At 42.5% G+C, this 27,650-nt stretch overlaps 1 protein-coding gene across 1 annotated transcript in view; it reads left to right on the plus strand.

The window, feature by feature from the left end:
- The window catches only part of ptchd1 (patched domain containing 1), a 92,772-nt gene that overhangs the window by 58,730 nt on the left and 6,392 nt on the right, over positions 1 to 27,650 (plus strand). Inside the window, exons 8-11 of the mRNA XM_038996846.1 lie at positions 8,810 to 8,946; positions 15,957 to 16,236; positions 16,525 to 16,658; positions 26,391 to 26,568. Of these exons, the coding sequence (XP_038852774.1) occupies positions 8,810 to 8,946; positions 15,957 to 16,236; positions 16,525 to 16,658; positions 26,391 to 26,568 (729 nt within the window). The remainder of the gene's footprint in view (positions 1 to 8,809; positions 8,947 to 15,956; positions 16,237 to 16,524; positions 16,659 to 26,390; positions 26,569 to 27,650) is intronic.

The raw sequence follows: 27,650 nt of genomic DNA on the forward strand, positions 1-27,650 counted from the left end.
TGCTGCTATAACAGCCTCCACTCGTCTGAGAAGGCTTTCCACTAGATGTTGGAACATTGCTGCGGGGACTTGCTTCTATTCAGCCACAAGAGCATTAGTGAGGTTGGGCACTGATGTTGGGCGATTAGGCCTGGCTCGCAGTCGGCGCTCCTATTCATTCCAAAGGTATTCGATGGGGTTGAGGTCAAGACTGTGCAGGCCAGTCAAGTTCTTCCACACCGACCTTGACAAACCATTTCTGTATCGACCTCAATTTCTGCACATTGTCATGATGAAACAGGAAAGGGCCTTCCCCAAACTGTTGCCAAAAAAGTTGGAAGCACAGAATCATCTACAATGTCATTGTATGCTGTAGCAGTAAGATTTCCCTTCACTGGAACTAGGGGGCCCGAACCATGAACCAAACCATGAAAAACAGCCCCAGACCATTATTCTTCCTCCACCAAACTTTACAGTTGGCACTATGCAGCTGGGCAGGTAGTGTTCTCCTGGCATCCACAAACCAAGATTTGTCCGTCGGACTGCCAGATGGTGAAGTGTGATTAATCATTCCAGAGAACGCGTTTCCACTGATCCAGAGTCCAACGGTGGCGAGCTTTATACCACTCCAGCCGTCGCTTGGCTTTGCGCTTGGTGATCTTTGACTTTTGTGTGGTTGTTCGGCCACGGAAACCCTTTTTATGAAGCTCCCAACGAACCGTTTGTGTGCTGACGTTGCTTCCAGAGGCAGTTTGGATCTCGTTAGTGAGTGTTGCAACCGAGGACAGACGATTATTACACGCTACGCATTTCAGTACTCAGAGGTCTTGTTCTGTGAGTTTGTGTGGCCTACCACTTTGTGGCTGAGCCGTTGTTGCTCCTAGATGTCTCCACTTCACAATAACAGCACTTACAGTTGACCGGGGCAGCTCTAGTAAGGCACAAATGTGAAGAACTGACTTGTTGGAAAGGTGGCATCCTATGACGGTGCCACATTGAATGTCACTGAGCTCTTCAGTAAGGCCATTCTACTGCCAATGTTTGTCTATGGATATGTAATGGCTGTGTGCTTGATTTTATACACCTGTCAGCAACGGGTGTGGCTGAAATAGCAAAATCCACTAATTTGAAGAGGTGTCCACATACTTATGTATATATTGTGTACATCCTATCAAACCTGTTGTCTGGTTTGTTTGGCTAGCTTGCTAACTATTAGCCAAGCAAGCAAGCAAGGAAGTTAAGAATTTAGCTTGCTAAGGGCCTCCCGGGTGGCGCAGTGGTCTAGGGCACTGCATCGCAGTGCTAACTGCGCCACCAGAGTCTCTGGGTTCGCGCCCAGGCTCTGTCGCAGCCGGCCGCGACCGGGAGGTCCGTGGGGCGACGCACAATTGGCCTAGCGTCGTCCGGGTTAGGGAGGGTTTGGCCGGTAGGGATATCCTTGTCTCATCGTGCTCCAGCGACTCCTGTGGCGGGCCGGGCGCAGTGCGCGCCAGCCAAGGGGGCCAGGTACACGGTGTTTCCTCCGACACATTGGTGCGGCTGGCTTCCGGGTTGGAGGCGCGCTGTGTTAAGAAGAAGTACGGCTGGTTGGGTTGTGCTTCGGAGGACGCATGGCTTTCGACCTTCGTCTCTCCCGAGCCCGTACGGGAGTTGTAGCGATGAGACAAGGTAGTAATTACTAGCGATTGGATACCACGAAAATTGGGGAGAAAATGGGATAAAATTTTAAAAAATATATATATATATAAAAATAAAAAAAGATTTAGCTTGCTAGTCTGTTATGCTAGCGATGACGCTAACAGTTTAGCTAGCTAGCCAGCAAGCTAAACATTTGGCTAGTTGGCTGTGGCAGGAGTATGGGGTAACGTTAGTTACAGCGTGGTTACACTGTTAGCACTGAGGCTAGTTGGCTGTGGCAGGAGTATGGGGTAACGTTAGTTACAGCGTGGTTACACTGTTAGCACTGAGGCTAGTTGGCTGTGGCAGGAGTATGGGGTAACGTTAGTTACAGCGTGGTTACACTGTTAGCACTGAGGCTAGTTGGCTGTGGCAGGAGTATGGGGTAACGTTAGTTACAGCGTGGTTACACTGTTAGCACTGAGGCTAGTTGGCTGTGGCAGGAGTATGGGGTAACGTTAGTTACAGCGTGGTTACACTGTTAGCACTGAGGCTAGTTGGCTGTGGCAGGAGTATGGGGTAACGTTAGTTACAGCGTGGTTACACTGTTAGCACTGAGGCTAGTTGGCTGTGGCAGGAGTATGGGGTAACGTTAGTTACAGCGTGGTTACACTGTTAGCACTGAGGCTAGTTGGCTGTGGCAGGAGTATGGGGTAACGTTAGTTACAGCGTGGTTACACTGTTAGCACTGAGGCTAGTTGGCTGTGGCAGGAGTATGGGGTAACGTTAGTTACAGCGTGGTTACACTGTTAGCACTGAGGCTAGTTGGCTGTGGCAGGAGTATGGGGTAACGTTAGTTACAGCGTGGTTACACTGTTAGCACTGAGGCTAGTTGGCTGTGGCAGGAGTATGGGGTAACGTTAGTTACAGCGTGGTTACACTGTTAGCACTGAGGCTAGTTGGCTGTGGCAGGAGTATGGGGTAACGTTAGTTACAGCGTGGTTACACTGTTAGCACTGAGGCTAGTTGGCTGTGGCAGGAGTATGGGGTAACGTTAGTTACAGCGTGGTTACACTGTTAGCACTGAGGCTAGTTGGCTGTGGCAGGAGTATGGGGTAACGTTAGTTACAGCGTGGTTACACTGTTAGCACTGAGGCGGTGTGCAGCTCAACCTCCAATATAAATAACATGAGCTACTAATAAGGCTACTAATGTGGCTACTAATATGGCTACTAATGTGGCTACTAATGTGGCTACTAATATGGCTACTAATGTGGCTACTAATATGGCTACTAATATGGCTACTAATGTGGCTACTAATGTGGCTACTAATATGGCTACTAATATGGCTACTAATATGGCTACTAATGTGGCTACTAATATGGCTACTAATGTGGCTACTAATATGGCTACTAATATGGCTACTAATGTGGCTACTAATATGGCTACTAATGTGGCTACTAATATGGCTACTAATATGGCTACTAATATGGCTACTAATATGGCTACTAATATGGCTACTAATGTGGCTACTAATGTGGCTACTAATATGGCTACTAATATGGCTACTAATATGGCTACTAATATGGCTACAGGTTCAACTGCCTCATTGTCACGTTCCTGACCTTATTTCCTTTGTTTAGTCTTTGTTTAGTTGGTCAGGACGTGAGCTGGGTGGGCATTCTATGTTTTGTGTTTCTATGTTGGGTTTGTTGTTTGGCCTAATATGGTTCTCAATCAGAGGCAGGTGTTTGTCATTGTCTCTGATTGGGAACCATATTAAGGTAGCCTGTTTTCACTGTTTGTTTGTGGGTGATTGTTCCTGTTCGTGTGTTCATCGGTTCTGTGTTCCCATGTTCAGGACTGTAGCGTTTTCGGTTCCTTCTGTCAGTTTGTTGTTTTTGTTCATCGTTTAAATATCCTAATTAAAATATGGATTATCATCACGCTGCATTTTGGTCCTCCTCTCTTTCACCCGAAGACAGCCGTTACACTCATCTAAAGCCTATTATTGTGGGAAGCTGCTATAGACCACCAAGTGCTAACAGTCAGTATCTGGATAATATGTGTGAATGCTTGATAATGTATGTGATATCAACAAAGAAGTATATTTTCTGGGTGATTTAAATATTGACTGGCTTTCATCAAGCTGCCCACTCAAGAAAAAACTTAAAACTGTAACCAGTGCCTGCAACCTGGTTCAAGCTGTCAATCAACCTACCAGGGTAGTTACAAACAGCACAGGAATGAAATCATCAACATGTATTGATCACATATTTTCTAATGCTGCAGAAATTTTCTTTAAAGCGTTATCCAAATCCATAGGATGTAGTGATCACAATATAATAGCCATATCTAGAAAAAACTAAGTTCCAAAGGCTGGGCCTAATATAGTGTATAAGAGGCCATACAAGAATTTTTGTAGTGATTCATATGTTGATGATGTAAATAATATTTGCTGGTCTGTGGTGTGTAATGAGGAGCAACCAGACGCTGCACTGACACATTTACGAAATTGCTTATTCCAGTTACTAATAAGCACACACCCATTAAGAAAATGACTGTAAAAACTGTTAAATCCCCTTGGATTGATGAGGAATTGAAAAATTGTGTGGTTTAGAGGGATGAGGCAAAAGGTATGGCAAATAAGTCTGCCAGGCCAACTGATTGGCATTTAATGACTTCGGCAAGATTAGCAAACTTAGGCATGACATGCCAGCAACAAACGCTGACACTACACATTCAAATATAACTGACCAAATTATGAAAGACAAGAATTGTACTTTTGAATTCCGTAAAGTCAGTGTGGAAGAGGTAAAAAAAAAAGATTGTTGTCTATCCACAATGACAAGCCACCGGGGTCTGACAATCTGGATGGAAAATTACTGAGGATAATAGTGGACGAGATTTCCACTCCTATTTACTGGCTCAAATAGTCAACCAATCAGTCTGTTACCAACCCTTTTGGAAAAAATGGTGTTTGACCAGACACGATGCTATTTCACAGTAAACAAATTGACAACAGACTTTTAGCACGCTTATAGGGAAGGACACTCAACAAGCACAGCACTTACACAAATGACTGATGATTGGCTGAGAGAAATTGATGATAAAATGATTGGGGGGGCTGTCTTGTTATACTTCAGTGCCGCTTTTGACATTATCGATCATAGTCTGCTGCTGGAAAAACATGTCTTATGGCTTTACATCCCCTGCTATAATATGGATAAAGAGTTACTTGTTTAACAGAATACACACCGTGTTCTTTAATGGAAGCCTCTCAAACATAATCCAAGTAGAATCAGGAATTCCCCAGGGTAGCTGTTTAGGCCCCTTGCTTTTTTCAATCTTTTCTAATGACATGCCACTGGCTTTGAGTAAAGCCAGTGTGTCTGTGTGCGGATGACTCAACACTATACATGTCAACTACTAGAGTGACTGAAATGACTGCAACACTTGTACACAAAGAGCTGCAGTTAGTTTCGGAATGGGTAGCAAGGAATAAGAGTGTCCTAAATATTTCCAGAACTAACTGCATTGTATTTGGGACAAATCATTCACTAAACACTAAACCTCAACTATGTCTCGTAATGACTAATGTGGAAATTGAACAAGTTGAGGTGACTAAACTGCTTGGAGTTACCCTGGATTGTAAACTATCATGGTCAAAACATGTTGATATAAAAGTAGCTAAGATGGGAGAAGTCTGTCCATAATAAAGAGCTTCTCTGCCTTGTTAACAATACTATCAACAAGGCAGATCATACGGGCCCTAGTTTCTGCCTTGTTAACAACACTATCAACAAGGCAGGTCCAACAGGCCCTAGTTTTGTCGCACCTGAACTACTGTTCAGTCGTGTAGGTGCCACAAAGAGGACTTGGGAAAACTGCAGTTGGCTCAGAACAGGGCAGCACGGCTGGCCCTTAAAAGTACACGGAGAGCTAACATTAATGACATGCATGTCATTCTCTCATGGCTCAAAGTGGAAGAGAGATTGACTTCATCATTACTTGTTTTTGTAAGAAGTGTTGACATACTAGTACACAGCTCGGACACTCACGCATACCCCACAAGACATGCCACCAGTGGTCTCTTCACAGTCCCCAAGTCCAGAACAGACCAAGTGGAGGCACACAGTACTACATAGAGCCATGACTACATGGAACTCTATTCCACATCAGGTAACTGATGCAAGCAGTAGAATCAGATTTAAAACAGATACAAATACACCTTATGGATCAATGGGGACTGTGAAGAGACACACACGAATGTACAGATACATGCATACAAAATCAAATCTAACTGTATTTGTCACGTGCCGAATACAACAAGGTAATCTGTACATGTAGTTGGAGGCGAAGTGACTATGCATAGGTAACAAACAAACAGCTAGTAGCAGCTGTGTACAAAAGTTAGGGGGGGTCAATGTAAATTGTCCGGCGGCAATTTGATTAATTGTTCAGCAGTCTTATGGCTTGGGGGTAGAAGCTGTTGAGGAGCCTTTTGGTCCTAGACTTGGCGCTCCGGTACCGCTTGCCGTGCAGTAGCAGAAAAAATAGTATATAACATGGGTGACTGGAGTCTCTGACAATTTTCTAGGCTTACCTCTGACATCACCTATTATATAGGTCCTGGATGGCAGGAAGCTTTGGCCCCAGTGATGTACTGGGCCATTCACACTACCCTCTGTAGTGGCTTACGGTCAGATGCCGAGCAGTTGCCATACCAGGCGGTGATGCAACCGGTCAGGATGCTCTCGATGGTGCAGCTGTAGAACCTTTTGAGAATCTGGGGACCCATGCCAAATATTTTCAGTCTCCTGAGGGGGAAAAGGTTTTGTCGTCCTGGCACCACACTGACAGTTCTCTGACCTCCTCCCCATAGGCCGTCTCATTGTTGTTGGGGATCTGGCCTACCACTGTTGTGTCGTCAGCAAACTTAATGATGGTGTTGGAGTCGTCTTTGGCCACGCAGTCGTGGGTGAACAGGGAGTACAGGAGGGGACTAAGTACACACCCCTAAGGGGCCCCAGAGTTAAGGATCAGCATGGCAGACGTGTTGTTGCCTATTCTTGCCACCTGGGGGCGGCCCGTCAGGAAGTCCAGAATTTAGTTGCAGAGGGAGGTGTTCTGTCCCAGAGTCGTTATAGAGATTGCGTCATCTGTGGATCTGTTGGGGCGGTATGCACATTGGAGTGGGTCTAGGGTGTCCGGGAGGATGCTGTTGATGTGAGCCATGACCAGCCTTTCAAAGCACTTCATGGCTCCCGACGTGAGTGCCACGGGGTGGTAATCATTTAGGCAGGTTACCTTCGCTTCCTTGGGCATAGGGACTATGGTGGTCTGCTTGAAACATGTAGGTATTACAGACTCAGTCAGGGAGAGGTTGAAAATGTCAGTGAAGACACTTGACAGTTGGTCCGCGTATGCTTTGAGTACACGTCCTTGTAATCCGTCTGGCCGAGCGGCTTTGTGAATGTTGACCTGTTTAAAGGTTTTGTTCACATCGGCTACCAAGAGCGTTATCACACAGTCATCCAGAACAGCTGGTGCTCTCGTGCATGCTCCAGTGTTGCTTGCCTCGAAGCGAGCATAAAGGGCATTTAGCTCGTCTGGTAGGCTCGCGTCACTGGGCAGCTCGCGTCTGGGTTTCCCTTTGTAATCCATAATAGTTTTCAAGCCCTGCCACATCCGACGAGCGTCAGAGCCGGTGTAGTAGGATTCAATCTTAATCCTGTTTTGAGACTTTACTTGTTTGATGGTTTGTCTGAGGGCATAGCGGGATTTCTTATAAGCATCCGGATTAGTCTCCCGCTCCTTGAAAGCGGGAGCTCTACCCTTTAGCTCGATGTGGATGTTGCATGTAATCCATGGCTTCTGCTTGGGATATGTGCATACAGTCACTGGGGGGACGACGTCATCGATGCACTTATTGATGAAGCCGTTGACTGAGGTGGTGTATTCCTCAATGCCATTGGATGAATCCCGGAACATATTCCAGTCTGTGCTAGCAAAACAGTCCTGTAGTGTAGCATCCGCTTCATCTGACCACTTCCATATTGAGCGAGTCACTGGTACTTCCTGCTATAGTTTTGCTTGTAAGCAGGAATCAGGAGGACAGAATTATGGTCAGATTTGCGAAATGGAGGGCAGGGGAGAGCTTTGTATGCATCTCTGTGTGTGGAGTATAGGTGGTCTAGGATTTTTCTCTCCCCTGGTTGCATGCTGGTAAAGATTTGGTAAAACTGATTTAAGTTTGCCTGCATTAAAGTCCCCGGCCACTAGGAGCGCCGCTTCTGGGTGAGAAGTTTCTTCTTTGCTTAATCAAACATTGTGATATTGTTGCATGGTGATATTGGCAGCAGCTAATGGGGATGCCTAATAAATACAAATACAAATACCTGATGCTCGCTCGCTAGGCTAACTTCCTTTCATGGGAAACGTCGAGCCAGCTAGCTAACATTAGCCTACTACATCTAGCTACATATTGAACTTCCATCCTCTCATAGCAGGTACACAATTTTTATTAATTGTTGGATCAGAGTTGCCGTTATAATCATTGGCCAGTACGGAGAATAAAGGAAAACCACGAGTCCAAATCCATAGCTCCATCCATTACCAATTTAGGAAAGGGACGGTTTTAGCTAGCTAGGACAACAATACAACGAGATGCAACAATCCACATTTTTTCTGTCAATGACGTTTTGCTTTTGAAGTGATCTGATTGGTGTGAAGCCAAATCCCAACTGGCTTCCCTTAAAAAACATTTTTTGCTGCACAAGGACAATTCACAGTTAAACTCACTCAGTTTAGCTCAACACTGATTCGCTATTCTTTTAGTTTTTAAAAGATTATGTAGGCCAAATGCTCGCTGGCTTGTCTTGCTATTGAATTCAATGCTACAGGTGGCAACAATGTCATACTCTTTTTGACCAGCATCAGATACATGGGCTACACTTTCTGAAAGAGAGGAGCGCTGTTTTGCTCGCTCGGATGCTTTATACAGTGACATACAATCAGCCTCTTGCGAATTGAAGGAAAATTTAGAATTGCAGAGAGACGAAAGATACACGTTAAAAAGGAAATGTTAAATACATTTTCTTTTTATTTGCTAACATTTTTGCCGAAGTCTGGCTTTCCTTGGCATCCAGGAATACACAAACACTGCAAACACACAAAACATATTTATCTCTATGTGTGTGTCTGTCTCCAGGTCACGGACTGTTTGGCACATTCGAGATGCTATCGTCATGGAGAAGGACACGTGAGGACCAACATGTTAAGGAGCGTGTAGCTAGCGTGTTCTCTGATGTCATGCTGCGTTACTCAGGAGCTACACTGCTACATCAGGTCAGTCTGTGTATGTTTGTCTTTGTCTAGCCATGCTGTGACACTCTAAAGCCTTGAATTCAATCTGGGTTGGGCTGGCCTTGGTGGTCTAGCTGGCCTTGGTGGTCTAGCTGGCCTTGGGTTCTAGCTGGCCTTGGGTTCTAGATGGCCTTGGGTTCTAGATGGCCTTGGGGTTCTAGATGGCCTTGGGGTCTAGATGGCCTTGGTGGGCTGGCCTTGGGTTCTAGATGGTCTTGGGGTCTAGATGGCCTTGGTGGGCTGGCCTTGGGGTTCTAGATGGCCTTGGTGGGCTGGCCTTGGTGGGCTGGCCTTGGGTTCTAGCTGGCCTTGGGTTCTAGATGGCTTTGGGTTCTAGATGGCCTTGGGGTTTTAGATGGCCTTGGGGTCTAGATGGCCTTGGTGGGCTGGCCTTGGTTGGCTGGCATTGGGTTCTAGATGGCCTTGGGGTCTAGATGGCCTTGGGGTCTAGATGGCCTTGGGTTCTAGATGGCCTTGTGGGTCTAGATGGCCTTGGGGTCTAGAGGGTCTTGGTGTTCTAGATGGCCTTGGGGTTCTAGATGGCTTTGGGGTCTAGAGGGTCTTGGTGTTCTAGATGGCCTTGGGGTTCTAGATGGCCTTGGGGTTCTAGATGGCCTTGTGGGTCTAGATGGCCTTGGGGTTCTAGATGGCCTTGGGGTTCTAGATGGCCTTGGGGTTCTAGATGGCCTTGTGGGTCTAGATGGCCTTGGGGTTCTAGATGGCCTTGGGGTTCTAGATGGCCTTGTGGGTCTAGATGGCCTTGTGGGTCTAGATGGCCTTGTGGGTCTAGATGGCCTTGGGGTTCTAGATGGCCTTGGGGTTCTAGATGGCCTTGGGGTCTAGGTGGCCTTGGGGTTCTAGATGGCCTTGTGGGTCTGGCTGGCCTTGTGGGTCTAGATGGCCTTGGGGTCTAGATGGCCTTGGGGTCTAGATGGCCTTGGGGTCTAGATGGCCTTGGGGTTCTAGATGGCCTTGGGGTTCTAGATGGCCTTGGGGTTCTAGATGGCCTTGGGGTTCTAGATGGCCTTGGGGTTCTAGATGGCCTTGTGGTCTAGATGGCCTTGGGGTTCTAGATGGCCTTGTGGGTCTAGATGGCCTTGGGGTTCTAGATGGCCTTGGGGTTCTAGATGGCCTTGTGGGTCTAGATGGCCTTGGGGTTCTAGATGGCCTTGTGGGTCTAGATGGCCTTGTGGGTCTAGATGGCCTTGGGGTTCTAGATGGCCTTGTGGGTCTAGATGGCCTTGGGGTTCTAGATGGCCTTGATGGTCTGGCTCAAATTGCGTTTAGAAATGATGTCATGTTAATAGGTAGACATTACTGTGCAGCTTAACTAACTAATTAGCTTCACTAATGTTGCTCGCTGTAACCAATGTTACCCCCATCCTCCTGCCGTTGCCAACTAGCCAAATGTTTAGCTTGCTGGTTAGCTAGCTAGAACTGGACCGTCGAGTGCTGAAGCGTGTAGCTCATAGAAATTGTCTGTCCTCGGTTGCAGCACTCACTACCAAGTTCCAAACTGCCTCTGATGTAAAGATCGCCGGGATTGAACTCTTGAGCAGTTGAAACGCTTCTTTGGAGTGATGAATTATGCTTCACCATCTGGCAGTGCGATGGACAAATCTGGGTTTGTTTCTCCTGATGCCAGGAGAACTGTACCTGCCCCAATGCATATTGCCAACTGTAAAGTATTGTGGAGGAGGCATAATGGTCTGGGGCTGTTTTTTTCATGGTTCAGGACCCTTAGTTCCAGTGAAGGGAAATCTTAACGCTACAGCATATAATGACATTCTAGACGATTATGTGCTTCCAACTTAGTGGCAACAGTTTGGGGAACGCCCTTTCCTGTTTCATGACAATGTCCCTGTGCACAAAGCAAGGTCCATACAGAAACGGTTTGTCGAGATCGGTGTGGAAGAACTTCACTGGCCTGCACAGAGCCCTGACCTCAACCCCATCAAACACCTTGGGATGAATTGGAACGCCGACTGTGAGCCAGGCCTAATCGCCCAACATCAGTACCCGCCCTGACTAATGCTCTTGTGGCTGAATGAAAGCAAGTCCCTGCGGCAGTGTTCCAACATCTAGTGGAACGCCTTCCCAGAAGAGTGGAGGTTGTTATAAACTCAGCAAAAAAAGAAACAGGACCCTGTCTTTCATAGATAATTCCTAAAAATACAAATAACTTCACAGATCTTCATTGTAAAGGGTTTAAACACTGTTTCCCATGCTTGTTCAATGAACCATAAACAATTAATGAACATGCACCTGTGGAACGGTCGTTAAGACATTAACAGCTTACAGACGGTGGGCAATTAAGGTCACAGTTATGAAAACTTAGGACACTAAAGAGGCCTTTCTACTGACTCTGAAAAACACCAAAAGACAGATGCCTAGGGTCCCTGCTCATCTGTGTGAATGTGCCTTAGGCATGCTGCAAGGAGGCATGAGGACTGCAGATGTGACCAGGGCAATAAATTGCTATGTCCGTACTGTGAGACACCTAAGCGCTATAGGGAGACAGGACGGACAGCTGATTGTCCTCATAGTGGCAGACCACGTGTAACAACACCTGCACAGGATCGGTACATCCGAACATCACACCTGCGGGACAGGTACAGGATGGCAACAACAACTGCCTGAGTTACACCAGGAACGCACAATCCCTCCATCAGTGCTCAGACTGTCCGCAATAGGCTGAGAGAGGCTGGACTGAGGGATGGTAGGCCTGTTGTAAGGCAGGTCCTCACCAGACATCAGCAGCAACAACGTCGCCTATGGGCACAAACCCACCGTTGCTGGACAGGACTGGCAAAAAGTGCTCTTCACTGACGAGTCGTGGTTTTGTCTCACCAGGGGTGATGGTCGGATTCGCGTTTATCGTAGAAGGAATGAGCGTTACACCGAGGCCTGTACTCTGGAGCGGGATCGATTTGGAGGTGGAGGGTTCGTCGTGGTCTGGGGAGGTGTGTCACGGCATCATCGGACTGAGCTTGTTGTCATTGCAGGCAATCTCAACACTGTGCGTTACAGGGAAGACATCCTCCTCCCTCATGTGGTACCCTTCCTGCAGGCTCATCCTGACACCAGACGAACCAGACGAACACCAGACAAACAAATATTTTTAACATCCACAAAAAGTGTCACAGCAAAATCTTATACACTATTTTAGGCCCAGCTGTTGGCCCAGCTGTTGGTCTTTCCTGGATATTGCCACTATATTGTTATCACTGCATCCAATGGGTACAGATACAGCTTTAGAACAAAGTTCTACAGTATTAGTAAAAATGTGATCAATACACGTGGATGATCTTGTTCCTGTAGTGTTTGAAAAACACCCTGGTAAATTGATTAATAACCTGAACCAGATTACAGGCACTGGTTACAGTGAGAAGCTTTCTCTTGAGTGGACAGCTTGATGAAAACCAGTCAATATTCAGGTCCTCAAGAAAGTAGACCTCTCTGTTTACATCACATACACTATCAAGCATTTCACACATATTATTTAGATACTGACTGTTAGCACTTGGTGGCCTATAGCAACACCCCAAAATAAAAGGCTTTAGATGTGCCAAGTGAACCTGCAACCACAACACTTCAATAACACTTGACATTTTCAGCCCTTTCCTGGGTAGCTTATCAGAGATATACAGTTGAAGTCTGAAGTTTACATACACTTAGGTTGGAGTCAATAAAACTCGTCAACCACTCCATACATTTCTTGTTAACAAACTATAGTTTTTGCAAGTCGGTTAGGACATCTACTTTGTGCATGACACAAGTAATTTTTTCTACAATTGTTTACAGACAGATTATTTCACTTATAATTCAATGTATCACAATTCCTGTGTGTCAGAAGTTTACATACACAAAGTTGACTGTGCCTTTATACAGCTTGGAACATTCCAGAAAGTTATGTCATGGCTTTAGAAGCTTCTGAGAGGCTAATTGACATCATTTGAGTCAATTGGAGGTGTACCTGTGGATATATTTCAAGGCCTACCTTTAAACTCAGTGCCTCTTTGCTTGACATCATGGGTAAATCAAAAGATATCAGCCAAGACCTCAGAAAAATAATTGTAGATCTTCACAAGTCTGGTTCATCCTTGGGAGCAATTTCTAAACGCCTTGTAGGTACCACTTTCATCTGTACAAACAATAGTACGCAAGTATAAACACCATGGGACCACGCAGCCGTCATACTGCTCAGGAAGGAGATGCATTCTGTCTCCTAGAGATGAACGTACTTTGGTGCGAAAAGTGAAAATCAATCCCAGAACAACAGCAAAGAACCTTGTGATGCTGGAGGAAACAGGTACTAAAGTATCTATATCCACAGTAAAACTAGTCCTATATCGACATAACCTGAAAGGCCGCTCAGCAAGGAAGAAGCCACTGCTCCAAAACCGCCATAAAAAAGCCAGACTACGGTTTGCAACTGCACATGGGGAGAAAGATCGTACTTTTTGGAGAAATGTCCTCTGGTCTGATGAAACAAAAAAAGGGGGATGGTTGCAAGCCGAAGTACACAATCCCACCGTGAAGCACGGGGGTGGCAGCATCATGTTGTGGGGGTGCTTTGCTGCAGGAGGCACTGGTGCACTTCACAAAATAGATGGCATCATGAGGGAGGAAAATGATGTGCATATATTGAGGCAACATCTGAAGACATCAGTCAGGAAGTTAAAGCTTGGTCGCAAATTGGTCTTCCAAATGGACAATGACCCCAAGCATACTTCCAAAGTTGTGGCAAAATGGCTTAAGGACAACAAAGTCAAGGTATTGGAGTGGCTATCACAAAGCCCTGACCTCAATCCCATAGATGTCAGGTGGAATGGGACAAAATTCATCCAACTTATTGTGGGAGGCTTGTGGAAGGCTACCCAAAACATTTGACCCAAGTTAAACAATTTAAAGGCAATGCTACCAAATACTAATTGACTGTATGTATACTTCTGACTCAGTGGGAATGTGATGAAATAAATAAAAGCTAAAATGAACCATTCTCTCTACTTTTATTCTGACATTTCACATTCTTATAATAAAGTGGTGATCCTAACTGTCAGGAATTGTGAAAAACTGAGTTTAAATGTATTTGGCTAAGGTTTATGTAAACTTCCGACTTCAACTGTACATAATATGGAAACGAGCAAACAAAGCACGAGAAAAAAATCTACATTTTACATCTATTAATCCGTTGGTGTGTGTTGAAGCTACGAACCCATAGTCTCATCTCTTCCAGGCTTTTGGGAGGGAGCAGGGACAATGAGCTTGTCATAGCAGATGTAAGCAAAGTCCCTATGCGCTCTGGCAGCTTTCATGGCTGGGAAGAGTTCTTTCCTCTTCTGGCGCACAACTTCAGGGTAGTCCTCATTGAGGAAGATATACGTTCCTCTCAAGTTCTTGGTTTTTTCCAGAACAGCTACCTTGTCAGGTCGTCCATTCTTTTTTTAGTTGACTCGACCAGTATTTTGACAAAACACTTTAAGCTATTTTCTTGTTTTAATAACTGCGTGTAGAACTATTTTTGTTTGTTTAAAAGATCCCTCACCTGTGATAGACACCCCTGTCCTTAACGGTACTTCCGCCGGCTTTGGTCTTTGTCATGGTAGCAACGTAGGTTACACTGTTACTCCTCGCAGTTCGAGACAGTTCAGGTCACAGGGAAGTTTGAAAACAACAACCACAAACTGCAGGGATCTATACAGCCACAGGCCCGGGACAATCCACTGTCCCGGCCACAATGGCTAACTGTGTCGCGGGCTGCGTTCAAACCCTCAAGAAAACCCTGCTAGGCTAGCTGCTACGCCAAACGGTTCCTCAGACCCGGCCATGGTAGGCAGGATCACTGGATAGATGGTAGAGGTCCCAGCAACTGATGCCAACCGCGTCGCGGGATCCAAACTCAAGAGGTAGCGAGCTAGTAACCAAACTTTTTCAATAGACTTTAAAAACTTTCCAAAACAACAAACCGAGCTCTCCCTTGTTCGGTGTGTGGAAGTCAATATTAAACAAATCACTCTCTATTATCAGTTAACTGGAGAGGTTATAACAAACTCTGCACACTCAGTACAGGTCAGAAGTCCCTCCAGGGCGGTCCCTTAAGTTATCTTATATTCTGTTTACACAGACAAGCTATATTTGCTTGATTTACATTATTAATTATTCATCATTAACATTGGTTCCTGCATGACTGACCAATACCTCACAAGGCTTCTTCTCTCCAAGCTGAGACCTTGAAACTGAGATACCCCTTTTGGTTCCCAGACCAATGTTCTTGGCGTACTGCCAAATTGCTTATAGAGTGATTGTGAGTGATTGTGAGGATTCCTCCCATGCACTATCAATCAGTCAATTGCATGAACCCAGCATGAACCCAGCCAAATTGGTTGTTAGAAAAGCAGCATTTATGCTAAACATATGATCTGTGTACAATCTGATACAGACAGACATTTTCCCTCACACACTTTCAGCAGGAAGTGAACAGCGATGACAGAAACGGGGAGGCTTTTGCAGAAGAAGGGAGACATACTTTTGGTCATGTTGTTTAGGTAGCTAGCTTTCAATAATGTATGAATATGACCCGACTAGCTAAAATACCTGCTAGCTAATGTTAGCTCGCTAGCATTTGAGGGCTGATAACCAAACAACATGACTGACTCTGTTCTCATGAAATTAGTGTAGTGCAAAAATAAATTAAGGATCCAGCTTTGGTGGTAATTCCTGTTCTATATGGCTACTGCGGTGCTGCTTGTCCATGTGCTAGCTAATCTCAACAAACTCAGGCAAGCTAACAGGAACAAACCCAGACGTGTCAGCATTCAGCAGTGATCAGCTGGTGGTTGCATACAGTAGTAACAGCGTCACCAGCCCAAATCTAATCAGGCTAGCCCCAGTTGTGAAACTTGTCTGCGCTGGCCTGGGTTTCCTCCGACCCAGCTGGAATTTGGCCCTGACTTAAAGTGCCAATGGAAACGGTGTGTGTGTGTTCCCAGGTGTCTCTGGGTCTGGCTGCGTCTCCTCTGACCAACCTGGAGGCTGTCCGGCTGTTCTGTCGCTGCGCTGCATTGGGCGTAACCGTTGGTTACCTTTACACCTTGTCCTTCTACGCCACCTGTCTGGTTGCCACAGGTTACCTGGAGACAGGGTACAGACACGGGTGTTTCTGCCGCCGTGTCCCCAAGAAGGGAGCGCTGGACACCAAGCCACGCTGGTACCGCTGTCTCATGTACACACGCTACCAGGATGAGACACACTCACAAACTCACTCACACACACCCAACTCTACACACACACACACACCTAATGCTGCGCACGCCTACACACATACAGAAAATCCTGCACACACACACGCTCACACACACACTCCCAACACTACACACACACATGATCATACACCTAACACTACACACGCTCACACACACACTCCCAACACTACACACACACATGATCATACACCTAACACTACACACGCTCACACACACACTCCCAACACTACACACATACATGCTCACACACACATTCCAAATACACACACCCCAACCACCATCTCTGAACTGCGACCCCAGGACTCACACTTGTTGCTAGGCTGCGTGCAGCGTTGCTATGGAGACTGGATCACCAACACCTATGTGAAGCCCTTCATGGTTCTGCTCTACCTCGTATACATCTCCTTTGGCCTGATGGGCTTCCTACAGGTAACACACACACACACACACACACACACACACACACACACACACACACACACACACACACACACACACACACACACACACACACACACACACACACACACACACACTACTGACTCTACTGACTTTACTGACTACTAACTAATGACTCTACTAACTCTACTGACTACTTACTAATAACTCAGACTACTAACTCTACTGACTACTAACTCTACTGACTACTAACTCTACTGACTAATAACTCTGCTGACTAATAACTCTGCTGACTACTAACTCTACTGACTACTAACTCTACTGACTAATAACTCTGCTGACTACTAACTCTACTGGCTACTAACTCTACTGACTACTAACTCTACTGACTACTAACTCTACTGGCTACTAACTCTACTGACTACTAACTCTACTAACTCTACTGGCTACTAACTCTACTAACTACTAACTATGCTGACTTCTAACTATATTGACTACTAACTCTACTGACTACTAACTCTACTGGCTACTAACTAATGACTCTACTAACTCTACTGACTACTTACTAATAACTCAGACTACTAACTCTACTGACTACTAACTCTACTGACTACTAACTCTACTGACTAATAACTCTGCTGACTAATAACTCTGCTGACTACTAACTCTACTGGCTACTAACTCTACTGACTACTAACTCTACTGGCTACTAACTCTACTGACTACTAACTCTACTGGCTACTAACTCTACTGACTACTAACTCTACTAACTCTACTGACTACTAACTCTACTGACTACTAACTCTACTAACTCTACTGGCTACTAACTCTACTGGCTACTAACTCTACTGGCTACTAACTCTACTGACTACTAACTCTACTAACTCTACTGACTACTAACTCTACTGGCTACTAACTCTACTGACTAATAACTCTACTGGCTACTAACTCTATTGACTACTAACTCTACTGGCTACTAACTCTACTAACTCTACTGACTACTAACTCTACTGACTACTAACTCTACTGACTAATAACTCTACTGGCTACTAACTCTACTGACTAATAACTCTACTGGCTACTAACTCTACTGACTAATAACTCTACTGGCTACTAACTCTATTGACTACTAACTCTACTGACTACTAACTCTACTAACTCTACTGACTACTAACTCTACTAACTCTACTGGCTACTAACTCTACTGGCTACTAACTCTATTGACTACTAACTCTACTGGCTACTAACTCTATTGACTACTAACTCTACTGGCTACTAACTCTACTGGCTACTAACTCTACTGACTACTAACTCTACTGACTACTAACTCTACTGACTACTAACTCTACTGACTAATAACTCTACTGGCTACTAACTCTACTGACTAATAACTCTACTGGCTACTAACTCTACTGACTACTAACTCTACTGGCTACTAACTCTACTGACTACTAACTCTACTGGCTACTAACTCTACTGACTACTAACTCTACTGACTACTAACTCTACTGACTACTAACTCTACTGACTAATAACTCTACTGGCTACTAACTCTACTGACTAATAACTCTACTGGCTACTAACTCTACTGACTAATAACTCTACTGGCTACTAACTCTACTGACTACTAACTCTACTGGCTACTAACTCTACTGACTAATAACTCTACTGGCTACTAACTCTACTGACTACTAACTCTACTGGCTACTAACTCTACTGGCTACTAACTCTACTAATGCTACTGACTACTACCTCTACTAACTCTACTGGCTACTAACTCTAATAACTCTACTGATTACTAACTCTACTAATGCTACTGACTACTAACTCTACTGGCTACTAACTCTACTGGCTACTAACTCTAATAACTATACTGATTACTAATTCTACTGGCTACTAACTCTAATAACTATGCTTACTACTACCTCTACTAACTCTACTAACAACTAACTCTGTTAAATCTACTGGCTACTAACTCTACTGACTACTAACTCTACTAACTCTACTAACAACTAACTCTGTTAACTCTACTGGCTACTAACTCTACTGGCTACTAACTCTACTAATGCTACTGACTACTAACTCTGCTAACTCAACTGGCTACTAACTCTACTGGCTACTAACTCTACTGGCTACTAACTCTACTGATTACTAACTCTACTAATGCTACTGACTACTAACTCTACTAACTCTACTGGCTACTAACTCTACTAACAACTAACTCTGTTAACTCTACTATCTCTACTGACTACTAACGTTAATCATTTGACTAACTCTACTAACTCTGCTGACTACTAACGTTAATCATTTGACTATCTCTACTAACTCTACTGACTACTAACGTTAATCATTTGACTAACTCTACTAACTCTGCTGACTACTAACGTTAATCATTTGACTCTCTCTACTAACTCTGCTGACTACTAACGTTAATAATTCTACTAACTCTGCTGACTACTAACGTTAATAATTCTACTAACTCTGCTGACTACTAACGTTAATAATTCTACTAACTCTGCTGACTACTAACGTTAATAATTTGACTAACTCTACTGACTACTAACTCTACTAACTCTACTGACTACTAACTCTACTGACTACTAACGTTAATAATTCTACTAACTCTACTGACTACTAACGTTAATAATTCTACTAACTCTGCTGACTACTAATGTTAATAATTCTACTAACTCTGCTGACTACTAACATTAATAATTCTACTAACTCCACTAACTCTGCTGACTACTAACGTTAATAATGCTACTAACTCTGCTGACTACTAACGTTAATAATTTGACTAACTCTGCTGACTACTAACTCCACTAACTCTACTGACTACTAACGTTAATAATTCTACTAACTCTGCTGACTACTAACGTTAATAATTCTACTAACTCTACTGACTACTAACTCTACTAATGCTACTGACTACTAACTCTGCTAACTCAACTGGCTACTAACTCTACTGGCTACTAACTCTACTGGCTACTAACTCTACTGATTACTAACTCTACTAATGCTACTGACTACTAACTCTACTAACTCTACTGGCTACTAACTCTACTAACAACTAACTCTGTTAACTCTACTATCTCTACTGACTACTAACGTTAATCATTTGACTAACTCTACTAACTCTGCTGACTACTAACGTTAATCATTTGACTATCTCTACTAACTCTACTGACTACTAACGTTAATCATTTGACTAACTCTACTAACTCTGCTGACTACTAACGTTAATCATTTGACTATCTCTACTAACTCTGCTGACTACTAACGTTAATCATTTGACTATCTCTACTAACTCTGCTGACTACTAATGTTAATAATTCTACTAACTCTGCTGACTACTAACGTTAATAATTCTACTAACTCTGCTGACTACTAACGTTAATAATTCTACTAACTCTGCTGACTACTAACGTTAATAATTCTACTAACTCTGCTGACTACTAACGTTAATAATTTGACTAAGTCTACTGACTACTAACGTTAATAATTTGACTAACTCTACTGACTACTAACTCCACTAACTCTACTGACTACTAACTCCACTAACTCTACTGACTACTAACGTTAATAATTCTACTAACTCTGCTGACTACTAACGTTAATAATTTGACTAACTCTACTGACTACTAACCTTACTAACTCTACTAACTCTACTGACTACTAATTCTACTAACTCCACTGACTACTAACTCTACTAACTCTACTGACTACTAACTCTACTAACTCCACTGACTACTAATTCTACTAACTCCACTGACTACTAACTCTACTAACTCTACTGACTACTAACTCTACTAACTCTACTGGCTACTAACTCTACTGGCTACTAACTCTACTAATGCTACTGATTACTAACTCTACTAATGCTACTGATTACTAACTCTACTGGCTACTAACTCTAATAACTCTGCTTACTACTACCTCTACTAACTCTACTAACAACTAACTCTGTTAAATCTACTGGCTACTAACTCTACTGACTACTAACTCTACTAACTCTACTAACAACTAACTCTGTTAACTCTACTGGCTACTAACTCTACTGGCTACTAACTCTAATAACTCTACTGGCTACTAACTCTACTGGCTACTAACTCTACTGGCTACTAACTCTACTGATTACTAACTCTACTAATGCTACTGACTACTAACTCTGCTAACTCAACTGGCTACTAACTCTACTGGCTACTAACTCTACTGATTACTAACTCTACTAATGCTACTGACTACTAACTCTACTAACTCTACTGGCTACTAACTCTACTAACAACTAACTCTGTTAACTCTACTATCTCTACTGACTACTAACGTTAATCATTTGACTAACTCTACTAACTCTGCTGACTACTAACGTTAATCATTTGACTATCTCTACTAACTCTGCTGACTACTAACGTTAATCATTTGACTATCTCTACTAACTCTACTGACTACTAACGTTAATCATTTGACTAACTCTACTAACTCTGCTGACTACTAACGTTAATCATTTGACTATCTCTACTAACTCTGCTGACTACTAACGTTAATCATTTGACTATCTCTACTAACTCTGCTGACTACTAATGTTAATCATTCTACTAACTCTGCTGACTACTAATGTTAATAATTCTACTAACTCTGCTGACTACTAATGTTAATAATTCTACTAACTCTACTGACTACTAACGTTAATAATTCTACTAACTCTGCTGACTACTAACGTTAATAATTCTACTAACTCTGCTGACTACTAACGTTAATAATTTGACTAACTCTGCTGACTACTAACTCCACTAACTCTACTGACTACTAACGTTAATAATTCTACTAACTCTGCTGACTACTAACGTTAATAATTCTACTAACTCTACTGACTACTAACGTAATAATTTGACTAACTCTACTGACTACTAACTCCACTAACTCTACTGACTACTAACTCTACTGACTACTAACGTTAATAATTCTACTAACTCTGCTGACTACTAACGTTAATAATTTGACTAACTCTACTGACTACTAACTCTGTTAACTCTACTATCTCTACTGACTACTAACGTTAATAATTTGACTAACTCTACTGACTACTAATTCTACTAATTCTATTAACTACTAACGTTAATAATTCTACTAACTGTACTAACTCTATTGACTACTAACGTTAATAATTCTGCTAACTCTACTGACTACTAACTCTACTAACTCTACTAACTCTACTGACTACTAATTCTACTAACTCCACTGACTACTAATTCTACTAACTCCACTGACTACTAATTCTACTAACTCCACTGACTACTAACTCTACTGACTACTAATTCTACTAACTCCACTGACTACTAATTCTACTAACTCCACTGACTACTAATTCTACTAACTCCACTGACTACTAACTCTACTAACTCTACTGACTACTAATTCTACTAACTCCACTGACTACTAACTCTACTAACTCTACTGGCTACTAACTCTACTAGCTACTAACTCTACTAATGCTACTGATTACTAACTCTACTAATGCTACTGACTACTAACTCTACTGGCTACTAACTCTACTGGCTACTAACTCTAATAACTCTACTGATTACTAACTCTACTGGCTACTAACTCTACTGATTACTAACTCTACTAATGCTACTGACTACTAACTCCACTAACTCTACTCACTACTAACGTTAATAATTCTGCTAACTCTACTGACTACTAACCTTACTAACTCTACTAACTCCACTGACTACTAATTCTACTAACTCCACTGACTACTAACTCTACTAACTCCACTAACTACTAACTCTACTAACTCTACTGACTACTAATTCTACTAACTCCACTGACTACTAATTCTACTAACTCTACTGACTACTAATTCTACTAACTCCACTGACTACTAACTCTACTAACTCTACTGGCTACTAACTCTACTGGCTACTAACTCTACTAATGCTACTGATTACTAACTCTACTAATGCTACTGATTACTAACTCTACTGGCTACTAACTCTAATAACTCTGCTTACTACTACCTCTACTAACAACTAACTCTGTTAAATCTACTGGCTACTAACTCTACTGACTACTAACTCTACTAACTCTACTAACAACTAACTCTGTTAACTCTACTGGCTACTAACTCTACTGGCTACTAACTCTAATAACTCTACTGGCTACTAACTCTACTGGCTACTAACTCTACTGGCTACTAACTCTACTGATTACTAACTCTACTAATGCTACTGACTACTAACTCTGCTAACTCAACTGGCTACTAACTCTACTGGCTACTAACTCTACTGGCTACTAACTCTACTGATTACTAACTCTACTAATGCTACTGACTACTAACTCTACTAACTCTACTGGCTACTAACTCTACTGGCTACTAACTCTACTAACAACTAACTCTGTTAACTCTACTATCTCTACTGACTACTAACGTTAATCATTTGACTAACTCTACTAACTCTGCTGACTACTAACGTTAATCATTTGACTATCTCTACTAACTCTGCTGACTACTAACGTTAATCATTTGACTATCTCTACTAACTCTACTGACTACTAACGTTAATCATTTGACTAACTCTACTAACTCTGCTGACTACTAACGTTAATCATTTGACTATCTCTACTAACTCTGCTGACTACTAACGTTAATCATTTGACTATCTCTACTAACTCTGCTGACTACTAATGTTAATCATTCTACTAACTCTGCTGACTACTAATGTTAATAATTCTACTAACTCTGCTGACTACTAACATTAATAATTTGACTAACTCTGCTGACTACTAACTCCACTAACTCTACTGACTACTAACTCTACTGACTACTAACGTTAATAATTCTACTAACTCTGCTGACTACTAACGTTAATAATTCTACTAACTCTGCTGACTACTAATGTTAATAATTCTACTAACTCTACTGACTACTAACGTTAATAATTCTACTAACTCTGCTGACTACTAACATTAATAATTTGACTAACTCTGCTGACTACTAACGTTAATAATTCTACTAACTCTGCTGACCACTAATGTTAATAATTCTACTAACTCTACTGACTACTAACGTTAATAATTCTACTAACTCTGCTGACTACTAACGTTAATAATTTGACTAACTCTGCTGACTACTAACTCCACTAACTCTACTGACTACTAACGTTAATAATTCTACTAACTCTGCTGACTACTAACGTTAATAATTCTACTAACTCTACTGACTACTAACGTAATAATTTGACTAACTCTACTGACTACTAACTCCACTAGCTCTACTGACTACTAACTCTACTGACTACTAACGTTAATAATTCTACTAACTCTGCTGACTACTAACGTTAATAATTTGACTAACTCTACTGACTACTAACTCTGTTAACTCTACTATCTCTACTGACTACTAACGTTAATAATTTGACTAACTCTACTGACTACTAATTCTACTAATTCTATTAACTACTAACGTTAATAATTCTACTAACTGTACTAACTCTATTGACTACTAACGTTAATAATTCTGCTAACTCTACTGACTACTAACTCTACTAACTCTACTAACTCTACTGACTACTAACTCTACTAACTCTACTAACTCTACTGACTACTAATTCTACTAACTCCACTGACTACTAATTCTACTAACTCCACTGACTACTAATTCTACTAACTCCACTGACTACTAACTCTACTGACTACTAATTCTACTAACTCCACTGACTACTAATTCTACTAACTCCACTGACTACTAATTCTACTAACTCCACTGACTACTAACTCTACTGACTACTAATTCTACTAACTCCACTGACTACTAACTCTACTGACTACTAATTCTACTAACTAGCCTCCCGGGTGGCGCAGTGGTCTAGGGCACTGCATCGCAGTGCTAGCTGCGCCACCAGAGTCTCTGGGTTCGCGCCCAGGCTCTGTCGCAGCCGGCCGCAACCGGGAGGTCCGTGGGGCGACGCACAATTGGCATAGCGTCGTCCGGGTTAGGGAGGGTTTGGCCGGTAGGGATATCCTTGTCTCAGTATGTAAATGTAATAAAAATGTATGCACTCTACTGTAAGTCGCTCTGGATAAGAGCGTCTGCTAAATGACTAAAATGTAAATGTAACTCCACTGACTACTAATTCTACTAACTCTACTGACTACTAATTCTACTAACTCTACTGACTACTAATTCTACTAACTCCACTGACTACTAACTCTACTAACTCCACTAACTACTAACTCTACTAACTCTACTGACTACTAATTCTACTAACTCCACTGACTACTAACTCCACTGACTACTAATTCTACTAACTCCACTGACTACTAATTCTACTAACTCCACTGACTACTAATTCTACTAACTCCACTGACTATTAATTCTACTAACTCCACTGGCTACTAATTCTACTAACTCCACTGACTACTAATTCTACTAACTCCACTGACTACTAATTCTACTAACTCTACTGACTACTAATTCTACTAACTCTACTGACTATTAATTCTACTAACTCCACTGGCTACTAATTCTACTAACTCCACTGACTACTAACTCCACTGACTACTAATTCTACTAACTCTACTGACTACTAATTCTACTAACTCTACTGACTACTAATTCTACTAACTCTACTGACTATTAATTCTACTAACTCCACTGGCTACTAATTCTACTAACTCCACTGACTACTAATTCTACTAACTCCACTGACTACTAATTCTACTAACTCCACTGACTACTAACTCCACTGACTACTAACTCCACTGGCTACTAATTCTACTAACTCTACTGACTACTAATTCTACTAACTCTACTGACTACTAATTCTACTAACTCCACTGACTACTAACTCTACTAACTCCACTGACTACTAATTCTACTAACTCTACTGACTACTAATTCTACTAACTCTACTGACTATTAATTCTACTAACTCCACTGACTACTAATTCTACTAACTCCACTGACTACTCACTCTACTGACTACTAATTCTACTAACTCCACTGACTACTAATTCTACTAACTCTACTGACTACTAATTATACTAACTCCACTGACTACTAATTCTACTAACTCTACTGACTATTAATTCTACTAACTCTACTGACTACTAATTCTACTAACTCCACTGACTACTAACTCTACTGACTACTAATTCTACTAACTCTACTGGCTACTAACTCTACTGACTCCACTGACTACTAATTCTACTAACTCTACTGACTACTAACTCCACTGACTACTAACTCTACTGACTACTAATTCTACTAACTCTACTGGCTACTAACTCTATTGACTCCACTGACTACTAATTCTACTAACTCTACTGACTATTAATTCTACTAACTCCACTGACTACTAATTCTACTAACTCCACTGACTACTCACTCTACTGACTACTAATTCTACTAACTCCACTGACTACTAATTCTACTAACTCTACTGACTACTAATTCTACTAACTCCACTGACTACTAATTCTACTAACTCCACTGACTACTAACTCCACTGACTACTAATTCTACTAACTCCACTGACTACTAATTCTACTAACTCTACTGACTACTAATTCTACTAACTCCACTGACTACTATTCTACTAACTCCACTGACTACTAATTCTACTAACTCCACTGACTACTAATTCTACTAACTCTACTGACTACTAATTCTACTAACTCCACTGACTACTAATTCTACTAAGTCTAAGCTCTAACAGTTATTAAGAATATATCTAATATATAATATCATGTGTGTTGCAGGTGAGCCAGGGCTCGGAGCCCAGTTCTCTGGTTGCTCTGGATACAGGGACGTCCTTGTATGCTCGCGCCCAGCAGCGCTACTTCTCCTCCTACACTCCTGTGATTGGCTTCTATGTCTATGAGAGCGCCCCCTATTGGAACACCTCGGTACAGCGAGACCTGCTGGAGTACGCTGAAGGTACTGACCTCTGACCTCCAACCCTAACTCTAACCCTAACCCTGCTGGAGTAGCTAAAGGCACTGACCTCTGACCTTTAACCCTAACCCAGTCTTTTCAAAACTTGGTCCTGGGGACCCCAAGGGGTGTATGTTTTGGTTTTTGCTGTAGCGCTACACAGCTGATTCAAATGATCAACTCATCATCCAGCTTTCATTATTTGAATCAGCTGTGTAGCGCTAGAGCAAAAACCAAAACGTGCATCCAGGGAGGCCCCCAGGACGGAGTTTGGAAAACACTACCCTAACCCTAACCCTGCTTGAAGGTGTACTGACCTCTGACCCCTAACCCTGATGGAGAACCTTAAAAGTACTAACCCTAACCCTGCTTGAAGGTGTACTGACCTCTGACCCCTAACCCTGATGGAGAACCTTAAAAGTACTAACCCTAACCCTGCTTGAAGGTGTACTGACCTCTGACCCCTAACCCTGATGGAGAACCTTAAAAGTACTAACCCTAACCCTGCTTGAAGGTGTACTGACCTCTGACCCCTAACCCTGATGGAGAACCTTAAAAGTACTAACCCTAAAGGCCGTGATACACTGGCAATTTGTTGAGGCGATATTACCAGGCAATGTATCTGGCAACGAGATGGGGTATGACACAGTGGAGCAATGATGGGCAGCAAGTAACATGGACATGAAGAATAGATTTCATATAAAGCAACAAAAAAAAAACTTTAAAAAAATATGAAATGTCCCATATATTAATGTGCTCCTTCAGGAAGTATTCACACCCCTGGACTTATTACACATTGTGTTCCAGCCTCAATTCAAAGTGGATTACATTTTATTTTTCACCCATCTAAACACAATATCCCATAATGAAAAAGTGAAACATGTTTTTAGACAATTTAGCAAATGTATTGAAAATGAAATACAGAAATTTCAAATGGTCATATGTATTCAGACCCCTTTGCTCTGCAACTCAGGGGTATCCAATTTCCTTTGACCATCCATGAGCTGTCACTACAACTTGATTGGAGCCCACCTGTGGCCAATTCAACTATTTGGACATGATTTAGAAAGAAACACATCTGTCTG

Source organism: Salvelinus namaycush, chromosome 7 (assembly GCF_016432855.1).
Source record: "Salvelinus namaycush isolate Seneca chromosome 7, SaNama_1.0, whole genome shotgun sequence".
Taxonomy (NCBI): domain Eukaryota; kingdom Metazoa; phylum Chordata; class Actinopteri; order Salmoniformes; family Salmonidae; genus Salvelinus; species Salvelinus namaycush.